The 15,659-nt window shown below is 42.9% G+C and overlaps 1 protein-coding gene across 4 annotated transcripts in view; it reads left to right on the top strand.

Annotated features, from left to right (window-relative positions):
* Window positions 1–13,756, top strand: part of tbc1d22a (TBC1 domain family, member 22a) — a 212,999-nt gene extending 199,243 nt beyond the window's left edge. For 3 of the 4 annotated variants that reach the window (XM_042300052.1, XM_042300053.1, XM_042300051.1), the window contains one exon: window positions 9,322–13,756. In XM_042300052.1, coding sequence (XP_042155986.1) covers window positions 9,322–9,450 — 129 coding nt within the window. In that variant the 3' untranslated portion in view covers window positions 9,451–13,756. The remainder of the gene's footprint in view (window positions 1–9,321) is intronic. The other variant, XR_006079204.1, reaches the window with a different exon arrangement.
* Window positions 13,757–15,659: the final 1,903 nt, after the last annotated feature.

The following is a 15,659-nucleotide window of genomic DNA, read 5'->3' as shown; positions in this document are numbered from 1 at the left end:
TCGTAAAGATGATGTCAAGGGTATCATATCAAATTATACTCAATGGTGCCTTTCCATTTGGACCAGTCAGCTAGTGACGAAAGGTCAAGGGGACAGAAGAGTGGAGAGCTTGTGTTTCTTTCCTAGAATTCATCAAATTGAAATGAGGACCAAATGTTTCATGTAGCATGAATAGCAATGGCTTCGATACAGACACCATGCCTTTTCTCTGTGATTTCATTACTATCTGGTATTGAATAAATGCTGGGAACGTCATTTGGAAAGTTAATTTCAGCCTGACTGGGATGTATACACAAAGCTATTAGTTTGGTGTAAATCGAAGATCACTATGTCATTGTGTGTTTCTCCTTGAGACAGATGTGGGCACATACACAAACACAGACACACACAGACACACACACACACACTCCTAGCCGAGAAAGAAAGGAGTTACACAGACGGCTTTAACGCAATTAAATGTCTGTCAGACGGAAGTGGAACTCTTTAAATGTCAGCTGCTTTTCTACTGATTAAATGTCCATGTTGAATGCATTTGCTTTGACTCTATTATTATAAGAGGGCGGAAAAGTGTGTACTGTGTATAACTCTATACTATAGAAATATCAGTGCTACTTCAATGTCTGTAGGCCTATACTTTTGAGTGTATACAGTGCCTTCAGAAAGTATTAAATAGAGATTTTGTCACTGGCCTACATAAAATACCTCAATGTCAGTGCAATTCTTTTTTTCTTTTTTTTTGGAAATGCTTACAAATGAATGAAAAGCTCAATGGCTTGAGTGTTCAACCCCTTTGTTATGGCAAACCTCTAAGTTCAGGTTTTATTATTTATGTCCTGAATACAAAGCGTTATGTCTGGTGCAAATCCAGCCGAACACATCACTGAGTACCACTCTTCATATTTTCAAACATGGTGGTGGCTGCTTCTTGTTATGGGTATGCTTGTCATCGGCAAGGCATGACATTTTGTTGTTGCTGAAAATAAACGTAATAGAGCTAAGCACAGGCAAAATCCTGGAGGGAAACCTGGCTCAGTCTGCTTTCTAACAGCCACTGGGAGACAAATGCACCTTTCAGCAGGACAATATCCTAAAACATAGGGCCAAATGTACACTGGAGTTGCTTTCCAAGACGACATTCAATGGTCCGGTGTGGCCTAGTTACAGTTTTTACTTAAATTGGCCTGAAAATCTATGGCAAGACTTGAAAATGGCTGTCTAGCAATGATCAACAACCAACTTGACAGAGCTTGACGAATTGAAATAATAATGTGCAAATATTGTACAATCCAGGTGTGCAACCTCTTAGAGACTCACCCAGAAAGACTCAAAACTGTAATCACTGCCAAAGGGGATAATAACTTGTATTGACTCAGGTTTGGGAATGATTGTGTAAGTGAGATATTTCTATATTTCAAAAAGTACCCAATTTGTCATACTTGAGTCATTTTCTATTAAGGTATCTTAACTTTTACTCAAGTAAAAGTGAATCACCCAGTAAAATAGTACTTGAGTAAAAGTCTAAGTATTTGTTTTTAAATATACTTAAGTATCAAAAGTAAATGTAATTGCTAAGATATACTTAGCTATTGAAACTAAAAGTATAAATAATTTCAAATTCCCTGTATTAAGCAAACCAGATGGCACCATTTTCTAGTTTTTTGTTATTTATGGGTAACCAGGGGCACACTCCAACATAGACATCATTTTTCAAACAAGGCATTTGGGTTTAGTGAGTCCGTCAGATCAGAGGCGTTAGGGATGACGAGGGATGTTCTCTTGATACATGCATGAATTTGACTATTTTCATGTCATGCTAGCCATTCAAAATGTAACAAGTACATTTGAGTGTCGGAAAATGTATGGAGTAAAAAGTACATAGTTGACTTTTGGAATATAATGAAGGTAAAAGTTAACAAAAATATAAATTGTAAAGTACAGATATCTCCAAAAACTACTGAAGTAGTACCTTAAAGTGTTTTTAAATAAGTACTTTACGCCACTGTACATTTGCAAACATTTCTAAAAACACGTTATTACTTTGTCATTATGGGGTATTGTGTGTAGATGGGTGAGGGGGGAAAAAATCTATTTAATCAATTTTGACAAGACAACATTTGTACAAAGTAAAGCGGTATCACTACTTTCTGAAGGCACTGTTTACTCTGTATGGATGGTATAGGCATGTCAATGCAATATTCATCTCTGTACATCCTGTTGAGTGTACATACCCTGGATGGTATAGAAATGCTACTTTAATTTCTGTATATCCTTTTGAGTGTACTCTGAGACCAAGGTATCGAAATCCCAGAGGCATTTCAATATGTATATCCTGTGTGTATACTCTCTCCGGATGGTTTAGAAAAGCCAGTGCTACTTCAGTCTCTGTATCCTATTGTCAAGCATTGTGGGATATGCTTGTGATGGCAGCAACATATGAGGCAGTCACACTCCCAATCTGTTCTATCACAACTACCAGGACAGACATGTATCTTAATCAGACAGAAGTTTACACCTTCTCATCTCTCAGTGTAGAGGTCTTAATAGGCTCACGGCCATAACTCACAACAGCTAGAAGCTAAATGACAAGCATCCGACGTGCTCCACACATCAATCTCTACTCCCAAAAGAAATTATGGAAATGATGCCATTTTTGGGGGTGTATTTGTACACATACAAAAGCCGGCATTCAATCAATGGCAAAAAATTACAAACAAATTGTGAGTTATGGCCTTGAGTCTATTACACTGAGAAGATGAGAAAGTGTAAACTTCTGCCTGATTAATACTATGCCCTCGCTGTTCATCAGAAAAACTTGTAATTTTGTCCAAACTTGGGCTGTGAGTGGAGACTCATTTAAACTGCATGTAGAATCACCACGCGAGAGTGATTTGGTGTAGTTGTAGCGCGTGCATGCGCACACACACACACGGAGGGGGAGAGAGACAAATAGAGGTGTAGAGAAAAGGAGCGAGAGAGGAAGGTAGAGAGCTAGAGGCAGGACCTCCCATGTAAATTGGTTTTAATACACTGTTAATGGACTTTCTCACATGGGCCGTATGAAGCCACTCAACAGAGGCATTTACTGAAAGGAGTAATGTAGGGGGGGGAAACAAAAGAAAATACACAATACTGTGGATGTAATTGTATACACACTCCCCCTGCATCGTTCTCGCTCTCTCTCCCCCTGCATCGCTCCCCCCCTGTATTGCTCTCTCTCTCCCCCTGCATCGCTCTCTCTCTCCCCCCTGCATCGCTCTCTCCCCCCCTGCATCGCTCTCTCTTTCTCTCGTTGTCTCTCCCTGCCTGTCGCGCTCTCCTGCTAACTTGTGTGGCCCTTCGTGTATGTTACCCACAATACCCAGGACCTCCTGATGAACAGAACTGTTGGTTAAGTCGCCCGTAATCAATCACCCGTCTGTGGTGGTTAGTTGGTTGTGTCTGCGTGGGTGCGTGCAAGCGCAGTACACAGTAGAAGGGTTGAGACTTCTTTGCAGTATGATAGTGACTGCCCCTGCGTTCTCCATCAGTGATCAATAAACACCACACCAGGGCGCCATGCGACTCTGATGCTGACGAGGGGGCTAAGTCGATTATTTTTTTTCATCCTTACTCACAAATCTCCTAAAAGTAGTTATCACTCCCAACAACAGTGGCCTGTGGTGCGGCGCTCTGCCTTGCTGCCAGACTGTCATTCGAGACCTGCAGTTTATCGCTGTGTCTGTGTGTCTGGCTCGGCCCAGACCCACCGCAGTGAGCCAAAAGCACAGCTAAATAATTAAGCTGCTTCTTTCTGTCCCCCGCTTCGCTATGTGCCGCCTGCGATACGGACAGGACTCAGTAACCATAGTCGCCGCCTCAATACAGTGATTTCAGAGAGGATGAATAAATACATGTCGCTATTGTCTTAGATGCTCTTGCTGCTTTCTGTTTGGCTCTATCTTAGGAGGTGATTTAATGGACTCGAGGACAGATTGGAGAAAACAGGGTTGTGAATTCATCTCTACTGGGTCTGTGAGGTTTCCTCTGGGTCTGTGGCTGTGTCTCTGCTTGTGCCTTCATCTCGTTTAAACCAGAGCTAAAATCTTCCATAATGTGTTAGTCCATTACTATCCCCAAGAAGCACTGTCACACACGCTAAGCGCACACAGTCCACCCTCTATCTATCCACTTTGATCTCTCGTTAACTCTGTGGGGAGAAAAGACCGCAGAGTCCTCTTGAGAAGTACCAGGCTTTTCATTTGACTTAATGCAATCTGAGCACCATCCAGGAATGTCCTATTCAGTGTACAATTGAGTCGATGGGTGTTAGGTTTACCTTTTTGTGCAGGTGCTTGGAACTGTACTTTGCATAAGTGGTCGACTTGAAAGGCCTTCTAATTCCTAAAGAGGATGCTTCAGCACATGGACCCGTCCTTTTCTAAACGATGTGCATTTCTGCCGCTGGCCTTGCTTCTTTAGAGAGGCTGTTAATTGTGACTCAATCAGACATTAGACACACGCGTTGTCCCCCCTTCATTCTGAAGTGCCCCTACCTATGTTGGTAAAGTGATTTCTGCAGCAGCCTGTGAGATGTGTGTAATTAAGGTATATTAAGCTCATTAGCGGAATATCAATGATAGCCAACAGCTGGTCATTAGAATGTTTAAGTCATGAATGAAGGACTCTCACCAGCCAGTCACCAGGGAGGTGGGTTTGACTACTAGCTTATTCTATACATTAGGTAGGACACTGAATACCTATGAGTTGTCCTATAGAATGTCCTCTGGAGGTCCATATACTCCATTATGTACCATTATATGCAGCACTTTACACTGTGCTCGACCGTCATATCCAGCTTTCTCACATTTGCGTTTCTAGGATGTTTGACAATGAAACTAACACTGTGCCTCTGACTAAACTAGTCAACAAACAACATGGCCTTGTCCATTCAAATGCTCCCACATACACTACAAATGTATGTGGACGCCCGCTTGTCGAATATCTCATTCCAAAATCATATTAATATGGAGTTGTTCACCTCTTTGCTGCTATAACAGCCTCCACTCTTCTGGGAAGGCTTTCCACTAGATGTTGGAATATTGCTGCGGGGACTTGCTTCCTTTCAGCCACGAGCATTAGTGAGGTTGGGCACTGATGTTCGGCAATTAGGGCCTGGCTCGCAGTCGGCATTGCAGTTCATCTCAAAGGTGTTCGATGGGGTTGAGGTCAGGGCTTTGTGCAGGGCTTGTGCAGGTCACTCAAGTTCTTCAAATCCAATCTCGACAAATAATTTCTGTATGGACCTTGCTTTGTGCACGGGGGCATTGTCATGCTGAAACAGGAAAGGGGCTTCCCCAACTGTTGCCACAAAGTTGGAAGTACAGAACCGTCTAGAATGTCATTATATGCTGTAGCGTTAAGATTTCCCTTCACTGGAGCTAAGGGGTGAGCCCGAACCATGAAAAACAGCCCCAGACCATTATTCCTCCTCATCTAAACTTTACAATTGGCACTATGCATTTGGGCAGGTAGCGTTTTCCTGGCATCGGCCAAACCCAGATTCGTCCATCGGACTGCCAGATGGTGAAACGTGATTCATCACTCCAGAGAAGGCATTTCCACAGAGTCCAATGGTGGATATCTTTACACCACTCCAGCCAACGCTTGGCATTGAGCATGATGGTATTAGGCTTGTGTGCGGCTGCTCTGCCATGTAAACTAATTTCATGAAGCTCCCAACGAACAGTTCTTGTTCTGATGTTGCTTCCAGCGGCAGTTTAGAACACTGTAGTGGGTGTTGCAACTGAGGACACGCGCTTTAGCTCGGTCCCATTCCGTGGGCTTGTGTGGCCTACCACTTCGCAGCAGGGCGTTGTTGCTCCTAGACGCTTCCGCTTCAGAATGACAGCACTTACAGTTGACCGGGGCAGCTCTAGCAAGGCCAAAATTTGACGAACTGACTTGTTGGAAAGGTGTTACACGTTGGAAGGCACTGAGCTCTACTTTACGGGCCATTCTACTGCCAATGATTATCTATGGAGATTGCATGGCTGTTTTCACGATTTTGTTCACCTGTCAGCAACGGGTGTGGCTGAAATAGCCGAATCCACTAATTATATACTGAACAAAAAATTAAATGAAACATGGAAAGTGTTGGTCCCATGTTTCATGAGCTGAAATTTAAGATCCCAGAAATGTTCCATACAGACAAAAAGTGTATTTCTCTCAAATGATGTGCATAAATTTCTTTACATCCATGTTAGTGAGCATTTCTCCTTTGCCAAGATAATCCATCTACCTGACAGGTTTAGGCATATCAAGAAGCTGATTAAACAGCACGGTCCATATACAGGTGCACCTTGTGCTGGAGACAATAAAGGCCACTCTAAAATGTCACATTTCAAAGCCACAGATGTCTCAAGTTTTGAAGGAGTGTGCAATTGACATGCTGACTGCAGGTTTGTCCACCAGAGCGGTTGCCAGATAATTTAATGTTAATTTCTCTACCGTAAGCTGCCTCCAACGTCATTTTAGAGAATTTGGCAGTATGTCCAACCGGCCTCACAATTGCAGACCAAGTGTAATCACGCCAGCCCAGGACCTTCACATCAGGCTTCTTCACCTACAGGATCGTCTGAGACCAGCAACCCGGAAAAGGTGATGAAACTGAGTTTGCACAAACTGTCAGAAACAGTCTCCGGCTTAAATATTCAAAAATTGTCTCCACACAACCAAGATGGGGGGGCCTCTAAAATATTCTCAAATATTTAGCCTCGCCAACGGGCCGACCGAGCCCATTGCCACGCCCCTACCATAGACCCTTTTTGATCTCACAACAACAACAACCCTGGAACAGAAACATATTTGTTATTTGCAAGAGGGGGGGAATTGCAATAAATAAAATAATTAATTTCCAATTATTTACCGTCTGTAAGGATGGGGATTAATAGTAATTAAAAAATCGTAGGAACAAGACATTTAGATCTTAACAAACTGTCTTCCAGTCTATGAATAATTTGCTTATCGCATTCTATTGTTTCATTTTTTTAATATTTTTTTTTTTTACCTTGGCAAGTAACAAATTCTTATTTTCAATGAAAACCTAGGACCAGTGGGTTAACTGCCTTGTTCAGGGGCAGAACGACAGATTTTTACCTTGTCAGCTCGGGTATTCGATCTTGCAACCTTTCGGTTACTTGTCCAAAGCTCTAACCACTAGGCTACCTGCTGCCCCTTCCATCTCAGTTCAGCTATATGTTTGTACAGTATAGTGTAACCTTGGCCAGTGGCACATGTCAAGTGAGTTGATGGAAGAATAGTTGGAGGGAACACAGTTATGCATGCATGTTCGATTCTGCTGGCCTTGTCAGCTCAGGCACGCACGTACGCATACACACACATAAACACACACACACGCAATGTGAACGTGAACTTAACACGGGGAAATCACATTTAGCAGATGTTATTGCGGATGTTCAGATAGCTCCGAAACTATTGGGACATGTGATTTGTATGCAACCTGCGGTGTGTTGTCAGATATTCAAATGAGCGTCAGAATTGATTTGCATTAATAATGATATCTGTCGTCAGGTTTTTTTCTCTCCTTCTCTGTCAGTCAGTGTTTAGTGCTGGTGGAGTTGTGAACATGTGAGACAGACACATAAGCAAGCAGGTACGCGCACAGAGAGACATGTACACACAGCCGTCTTATTTCAAACAACTGTGTGGGGTGGGAAAAGAACTAGCCTGGACGAACCAAAGTAGGCAGCTACACAGTGCAATGGTAGGGAAAGCATTTTGCGCAAGTGTCACTGTCACCCCAGGCCGGGCCTGTCTCTGCTACTGCAGGAAGCGTTAACCAGATTCATTCCCCCCTCATCAGGCCCCAGTCAGAGGGCTTTATTAGGCTGGGGATGGAGGGGGGGGGGGTCTGCCGTCCCAGCCCCACTAACACACACTAATGCATCAATCTAGTGGAGGGGGTCTGGCAGGGGCTCGGCTGGGGCTAACTAACTCCATAAGGCTTTTTAAATTATTTTTTTACTTCTCTGTCTCTAGTCGTTCCATGTCATTTCAGAAAGCCGTGACACCGACCACCTCAGGTTGATCTGAAATGCTTTCTGTGGTTTAGAAACAAATAATATAAGCACTCCTGCAATGATTGATTGCACACAAATTGGCTGTTTTAATTTATAGGATTGACTTAATATTCAATAATTGTAGTACCTAACGTCCGATTTAGACCCCCCTCTTTTCAGTCCCACAAAAAAAAGTGCCATCAAAGCGCCCATGCGAAGCACTCACTCTCACTCAGAAACTTCTCTTTCCTGTGTCTTCCTGCCAGCTAGTTTTCTAGGCTATTTAAGGATACTATGATCATCACGTTTCACATTGGATTTATGAACAACAATAAGGAAAGATGTGATTTGAATTCTGGTGCCGCTGCACACACAAGCTTGTTAGTTAGCCTCGGCATTGAGCCAACTTTTCCGACGTTCAAAGTTCCTCCGTATATTAGCCGCTTCTCCGTAGCTAGGTATCTTGATAGGATATAATCATTTGATTCAGTGAAGTAATGATAGGCTTACTAATATCCTGAACGCATTATAATGCATGTCTTATCATCATGCCCGGAGCTTTAAGCCAAGGCCCTCTCTCTTGTACTCTCCCCACTCCGCAACATTTCAGTCGCACCCTACACTTCTCTGTCTATCAAGCATACAAACAACTAGCTTACCCGGTCCATAGAAAGCTGCTCTATCTGCACTGGTTGGTGGAGTCATTTAATGAGCTAAATGTAAAGTAAAAAGGAACAGAAATGAACTATATAACCAGTACTACTTTCTGGTTCAAACCGGTTCAGAACTTTATTATGCTGGTGGTAACAGTGGAACGGAACAAAAAACACAGTGGTTCTGTTCAGAACGAAACGACACGCGACGGATTGTTAAATAGAATTACTCGCTGATTAAAAGTGTAAGTGTGTTCTGTGATGGTGCTTCTGCTTCACTGGTTGGTGTTATAAAGCAGGCGGTGTGTGTGAGGCGCTCCTTACTGAGACACCCTCCCAGCTCCTCTCACTACTGTTGCCCCTGGCGACACCTTCACATTCACACACTGCAATGTTCAAAGAGTGGTGTGCCCTTCTCCTCTCACTTGGTTCTCGCTGTCTTTCTCTCTCTGGCCATATCAATTTGTGTGTGTCTAACTGCACTCCTCGCTCTCTCTCTCTGCCGCTCTCTACTTCTTTCTCTCTCTACCTCTACCTCTCTCTACCTCTACCTCTCTCTACCTCTACCTTCAGCGCCACTAAATCCTTTTGTTTTTTTCTCTGCCCCACAGGGTCTGATGATTCTTCTGCAGAACCTACCCACCATGCACTGGGGCAACGAGGAGGTCAGCGTGCTCCTGGCTGAGGCCTATAGGCTGAAGTTTGCCTTCGCTGACGCCCCCAACCACTACAAGAGATGAGTGTGGGCCCCTGACAGAGGCCCCCTGGCGGACAGATGGATGGATGGAACCCCTCCTTGACTTTCTTGTCCCTCTGCAGTCCACAACCGTTGCTACTCGTAGATGAAAACAAAAACGTTTGCGTCACAAATGGCGCCCTATCCTCTACAAAATGCATTATTTTTGACCAGAGCCCCAAGTAGAGCACTATTTAGGGAATAGGGGGCCATTTGGGAAGCCATTGCTTCTTGGTATGTGTGTACCGTTCTAACCGACTGTTCTTCTTGACTCCTCTTCTCTTTGTTCTTAACCATGAAATTACATTTGTGCAACACTCCAACAACATCAATGCCTGTCCCATCGAAGTAGACCCCAACACCAACAGACCTCCAGTCAGTGTGGTAGTGGAGATCTAGCTGCAGACCCATGGATGACTGTTCTAGACTGTCCTGTACTGTTTGTCCGTGACTGGCCACCGTCCCCAAGGAACTCAGACCTTCTCCTAGAGGCCCAGTCACATTGAGTGGATCTCCACAGCAGGCGCAACATGTCCCGAAACCTAATGAATGAATTGTCTGAACGAACCTTGTTTGTGTGTGTGTGTGTGGGGGGGGGGGTGGGGGGCAGAGAGAGGTCTTTTGTACTTGGTTGATATGTCACTTTTAATTCCTAAGGAAACTGAGGACACATGTCATCATTCTAGTCATTCCTAGCTGGCATCGAGCTCTTCTTTCATGTCCGTGCTTTCAGTTCAAAACAAGCGGTCAATCCCCCAGAGACATGTAGGTTTTAGTTCAAAACAAGCAGTCAATCCCCCAGAGCCAAGTAGGTTTCAGTTCAAAACAAGCAGTCAATCCCCCAGAGACAAGTAGGTTTTAGTTCAAAACAAGCAGTCAATCCCCCAGAGACAAGTAGATTTTAGGTCAAAACAAGCAGTCAATCCCCCAGAGACAAGTAGGTTTCAGTTCAAAACAAGCAGTCAATCCCCCAGAGACAAGTAGGTTTTAGTTCAAAACAAGCAGTCAATCCCCCAGAGACAAGTAGGTTTTAGTTCAAAACAAGCAGTCAATCCCCCAGAGACAAGTAGGTTTTAGTTCAAAACAAGCAGTCAATCCCCCAGAGACAAGTAGGTTTTAGTTCAAAACAAGCAGTCAATCCCCCAGAGACATGTAGGTTTTAGTTCAAAACAAGCAGTCAATCCCCCAGAGACATGTAGGTTTCAGTTCAAAACAAGCAGTCAATCCCCCAGAGACAAGTAGGTTTCAGTTCAAAACAGAAACACATTGAATAATTAGATCAGGAAGTATCTTATTGTTATGAATGATTTCGTTCTGACTCTGACATGGTCCGCAGGGCTGGATCTAATGATGTGTCTAACAACACTCGCTGAACTATATTATGTAAGATATGGAATATTTGTCGGTTGGCTGAGGGAGGGACGAGTGTCGCGTGACTCTGCCTGACGTACGATCATCTCTGAACCTAGGACTCACTACCTAATTGATACTGCACCGTGCAGTGGTGAGCAGTCACCTTTTAGGCCAGGAGATTTTCTAGTGTGGTCACATGGCCAGAAAACTCGTACCTGTATGTATACGGGTTGGTAATGGCAGATTTGGGCACTAATAAACAACTCAATTGTAATGCAGTGGCTGTACAGTAACATGTCAGCACTGTATGGGTTTTGACTGACGGACATTCTGAACTTGAGCACCTTGCGCGACCTTGTTGCAAATGTGAATGTGTTTTCAGTCAATTTACCTGGTAAAATAAACACCAAAAAAAAATACTTTTTTTTTTTGTCTTGAGTGAGGGAATTGCTGTACATTTTGAAAGATGAGAAATACCGCTTTGATGTCATAATCGTGCCAAACACCCGTGAGTCCAAATGTGCACTTCACACTTCCATATCATAAAACTAATGTCATACACAGTGTCAACATTTCTGATCACTATGTTTGATGTACAGTTACAAGATGATGTGGCGTCATACACTGGGTTGTTCTGAACCGAATGAGCCTAATATGTCTGTTTTGAAGAAAATTTGCCGCGGCACACGCACCTGAATGCACTCAAGACTCCGTTCTATGTGCACCAGGATTATACATTGCATTCTGAAAGCAAGTAACATCGTATTTTATAACTTAGCTAGTCATTTTGGCAATAGAACAAGCTTTCAAATGACGCCCACCTGACCCAGATTGCAATTTATGAATGGAGCGTTTTTGGATTGCGTTAACAACAATAGTAATTGTGTGATGATGGGGATGCAGGGTTGTGTTCCAAACACAAGTGTTTATTTAGTTCCTCGACGGCACAGCTAGGAGAGCTCATGAAAGGCACCTTATCGTTGAAGACTCTTCTTTGAGTCATTAAAGTGCTTTGAAATAACCTAGGAACTATGCACACTTTGGAGAGGTACATGGCCACAAGGAGACACCAGTTAGTCCTCTCACTCAAACCCTTGTCATTTTTTTTGTCTTGTGTTGCACCTACCACACATTTTCCAGGAATGTACTTATGTTACTGAATATATCCAGAGTATTTTCGGATTTTATCAACAAATGCAGTGAAAGTACAGTAAATGTAGAATGCACATCAAATCAAGTGTACTCATTTTCCCATAATCTCCTGTTCCCTTTCAACTGCTACCATGGTTATGCATATGCTTTTCATATTTCTTCTCTAAGAAACATTTCACGTTGGCCGTATCCATATAGTCAAATTTCCATGCGTGTACAAATGGTTAAAAAAATACTCCTCAAAACCCAGAAGTAGGACCATGAGTTTTGTGGTCAGAAAAAACTTCTGGACTACGACAATTTGTAACTGACCATAGCCCAGAACTAGGGCCCATTCAGTTATTCAGTCTATTCAGGAACACTGACTGGGGATGTTAGGGTGGAATACGTTAACGCTCTCCATTTGCCTTCATTTGACTGCTTAGGGTTTTTATTTGATGTACCAAATTGTGATTAGTTTGTTTTTTCCTGGTGTAGAGCTCTCAAACACAACTCTGGAATCAACCCAGTTTCACTCCTATTTTTCATTGTTCCCCTCTAATCAGGGACTGATTTAATCCTGGGACAACAGGTGGGTGCAATTAATTATCAGGTAGAACAGAAAACCAACAGGCTCCGGCCCACGTGGGTTAAGAGTTGTTATACCCCTTGTGTAGAGGGTGGATATACAATGTAAATTAGACGTTGAAATAATATGTAGAACTTTTATCGTCAAAAACATCCTGCCAAGTAACGATGAAGACCAATAATTGTTGCATGATGTGTGTGTTTATGTGGGTTGGGAGTGTGTGTATAGATGGGGCAGCTTAATACTCTGTATTTGAACCTCCTCAACTTCTTTTGATCTTGTCGGTAATGTTTTTGCGCTCCATGTCAGCTCCAGGTCCAATTTCCTATTCTCACGTTGATTAGAAACTTTTTAAAAACTGCACTTGATAAAAGTCCATTTTCTTCCCTTTTTTTGTACGAAATATATTATTTGGAATCAGCTTTAAAAGAAACAAATGTCTCTCTCTCCCTTTTTATATATACTGTTTACATGAGCCTATTAAGTTGTGCCTAATGTAGAGATAGCAGATGATCATCATAGATATTTATTTTACCTTAATTTAAGCTCTGCAAATGAAACGAGAACGTTTATTCAGTTGATGCTCTCACACTCTGTGCTAAGCCATGACAGTATCTGCATCCAAAATGGCACCCTATTCCATATATAGTGCACTACTTTCGGCCAGATCCCTATGGGCCCTGGTCAAAGTAGTGCCCGATATAGGGAATAGGGTGCCATTTGGGACGCACTCGATGAGTCCACAGAATCACATCAGTAAGTCTAGCAGCTGCCTTCTCTGGTGTCCTTATGTGTTTCAACTTGGTTTGATGTACCGAACAACCCTTACACACACCTTCGGTAAAAGTCAAAGGCCCTGGGTTGCCATGGTTACGGTGGTGACCAGGTGTCCGTCTGCTGGCTGGAGGCCTCGGACACACACACACACACTGGACGTTGCAGTCAGCATCTCATGGGGCATGACCTAACATGTTTGGTCTGCCTCCTAAAGCCTTTTTTTGGGGGTTGTATTTTACTGTTGCTCGGTTTCTTTTCAGAGATGTTCAAATGTTTCTGACCAAACTACGACTGGTCCTCTTTCCCTTCTGACTTCTGACTAAGACATGTGAAAGTGTGAATCTCATACAGTGGAGAGTGATCGTGATTTTCTTTTCTTTTTTTAAAAATACGTGTACAGAGAATGAATTTTGAAACAAAGATCTGTAAATAGAAAAGTGTAAATAAATGCTATATATGACCAAACTGTTTGTATACATTCATGGATGTACTGTAATATCATGCTTCAATATACCACGGCTAAGGGCTGTACTCATGCACTCTGCTTTGTGTCTTGCAGAAGAACAGCCCTAGCCATGGTATATTGGCCATATCCCCCTTGGGCCTTATTGCTATTATAAACTGCTTACCAACGTAATTGGAGCAGTAAAAATACATGTTTTGTCATACCCATGGTAAACGGTCCGATATACCACGGCTGTCAGCCAATCAGCATTCAGGGCTCGAACCACCCAGTTCATAATATCAAATAAGATTACAAGAAGTGTGTATATTCAACACCAGAACTACCCAGTGGGTTTCATGTCTCCATATCACACAACGAAAACATGAACATTACGTTGTTATTTAAATTACTCACCTAGGCTGCGGGCACTCCAACCCAGACATGCAAGCAACTGCACAAATAAGCACTGCATTAGCTTCTACATTGATTGCGTAGACTGCTGTATTAATAACTTCTGTATTGTATGCGTGTGGTTGCTGCTCCCCACACAGACACGCAAACGCACTGCCTCGGCTGGTAAACAGGTTTGTTATGGTCCCTGTGGAGTGGTGGTGCGGCAGTGCCCCAGGTTTGGTAATTAGGCCCTTTTTAATGTAAGGAGGGAGTCTCTTGTTCTCCACCTCTTTTTTTCCTTCCCTCTCATTAAACTGATGTTCACAGTGGCAGGAATGAAAAAGTCATTTGAATCACCTGGACTTCCTTAGTTGCTCACACATGGTACAGGTGGCATGGGCCTGTAGACGGGATGGGACTCGCAACGACTGCCTTTTACGGAGGTAGATTCGGCTGTAGGGCACGTACAGTGCTGTGCAGAGAAATATCGAGTTTGGCAAACGTTTGAGATGTATGATGGCTTAAACAACACCCTACACTGGTACTAAACTCAGCCAAAAAAGAAACGTCCTCTCACTGTCAACTGCGTTTATTACCAGCAAACTTAACGTGCAAATATTTTTACGAACAAAACAAGATTCAACAACTGAGACATAAACTGAACAAGTTCCGCAGACATTGGACTAACAGAAATTGAGCCTAGAAATCTCAGCCTATTGCAGACAGTGTGAGCACTGATGGAGGGATTGTGCATTCCTGATGAAACTCGATCAGCTGTCCGTCCTGTCTCCCTGTAGTGCTGTCTTAGGCTTCTCACAGTACGGACATTGCAATTTTTTGCCCTGGCCACATCTGCAGTCCTCATGCCTCCTTGCAGCATGCCTAAGGCACGTTCACACAGATGAGCAAGGACCCTGGGCATCTTTATTTTGGTGTTTTTAAGAGTCTGTAGAAAGGCCTCCTTAGTTTTCATAACTGTGATCTTAATTACCTACCGTCTGTAAGCTGTTAGTGTCTTAACGACCGTTCCACAGGTGCATGTTCATTAATTGTTTATGGTTCATTGAACAAACATGGGAAACAGTATTTAAACCCTTTACAATGAGGATCTGTGAAGTTATTTGGATGTTTATTTTTTTGCAGAGTTTATATAATAGTGGTAAATTGGGTGTCATTTGGGATTTTGGATCAGAGTTGTAATGGTGGCCATGTTCTCCAAGATTTTTTTTTTTTTTTTTTACTCGGCCAGTCAGTTAAAAACAAATTCTTATTTACAATGACGGCCTAACAAAAGGAAAAAGGCCTCCTGTGGGGACGGGGGCCTGGGATAAAAAATAAATATAGGACAAACACACATCGCAACAAGAGAGACAACACAACGCTACATAAAGAGAGACCTAAGACAACAACATAGCAACACAACATAACAACAACATGGTAGCAGCACAAAACATGATTGGGCACAGACAACAGCACAAAGGTCAAGAAGGTAGAAACAACAATACATCATGCAAAGCAGCCACAA

The sequence above is a fragment of the Oncorhynchus tshawytscha genome, linkage group LG17, assembly GCF_018296145.1.
Source record: "Oncorhynchus tshawytscha isolate Ot180627B linkage group LG17, Otsh_v2.0, whole genome shotgun sequence".
Classification (NCBI taxonomy): Eukaryota; Metazoa; Chordata; class Actinopteri; order Salmoniformes; family Salmonidae; genus Oncorhynchus; species Oncorhynchus tshawytscha.
Note: the sequence above shows the minus strand (reverse complement) of the source record. Positions and strands in the feature narration are given on the sequence as shown.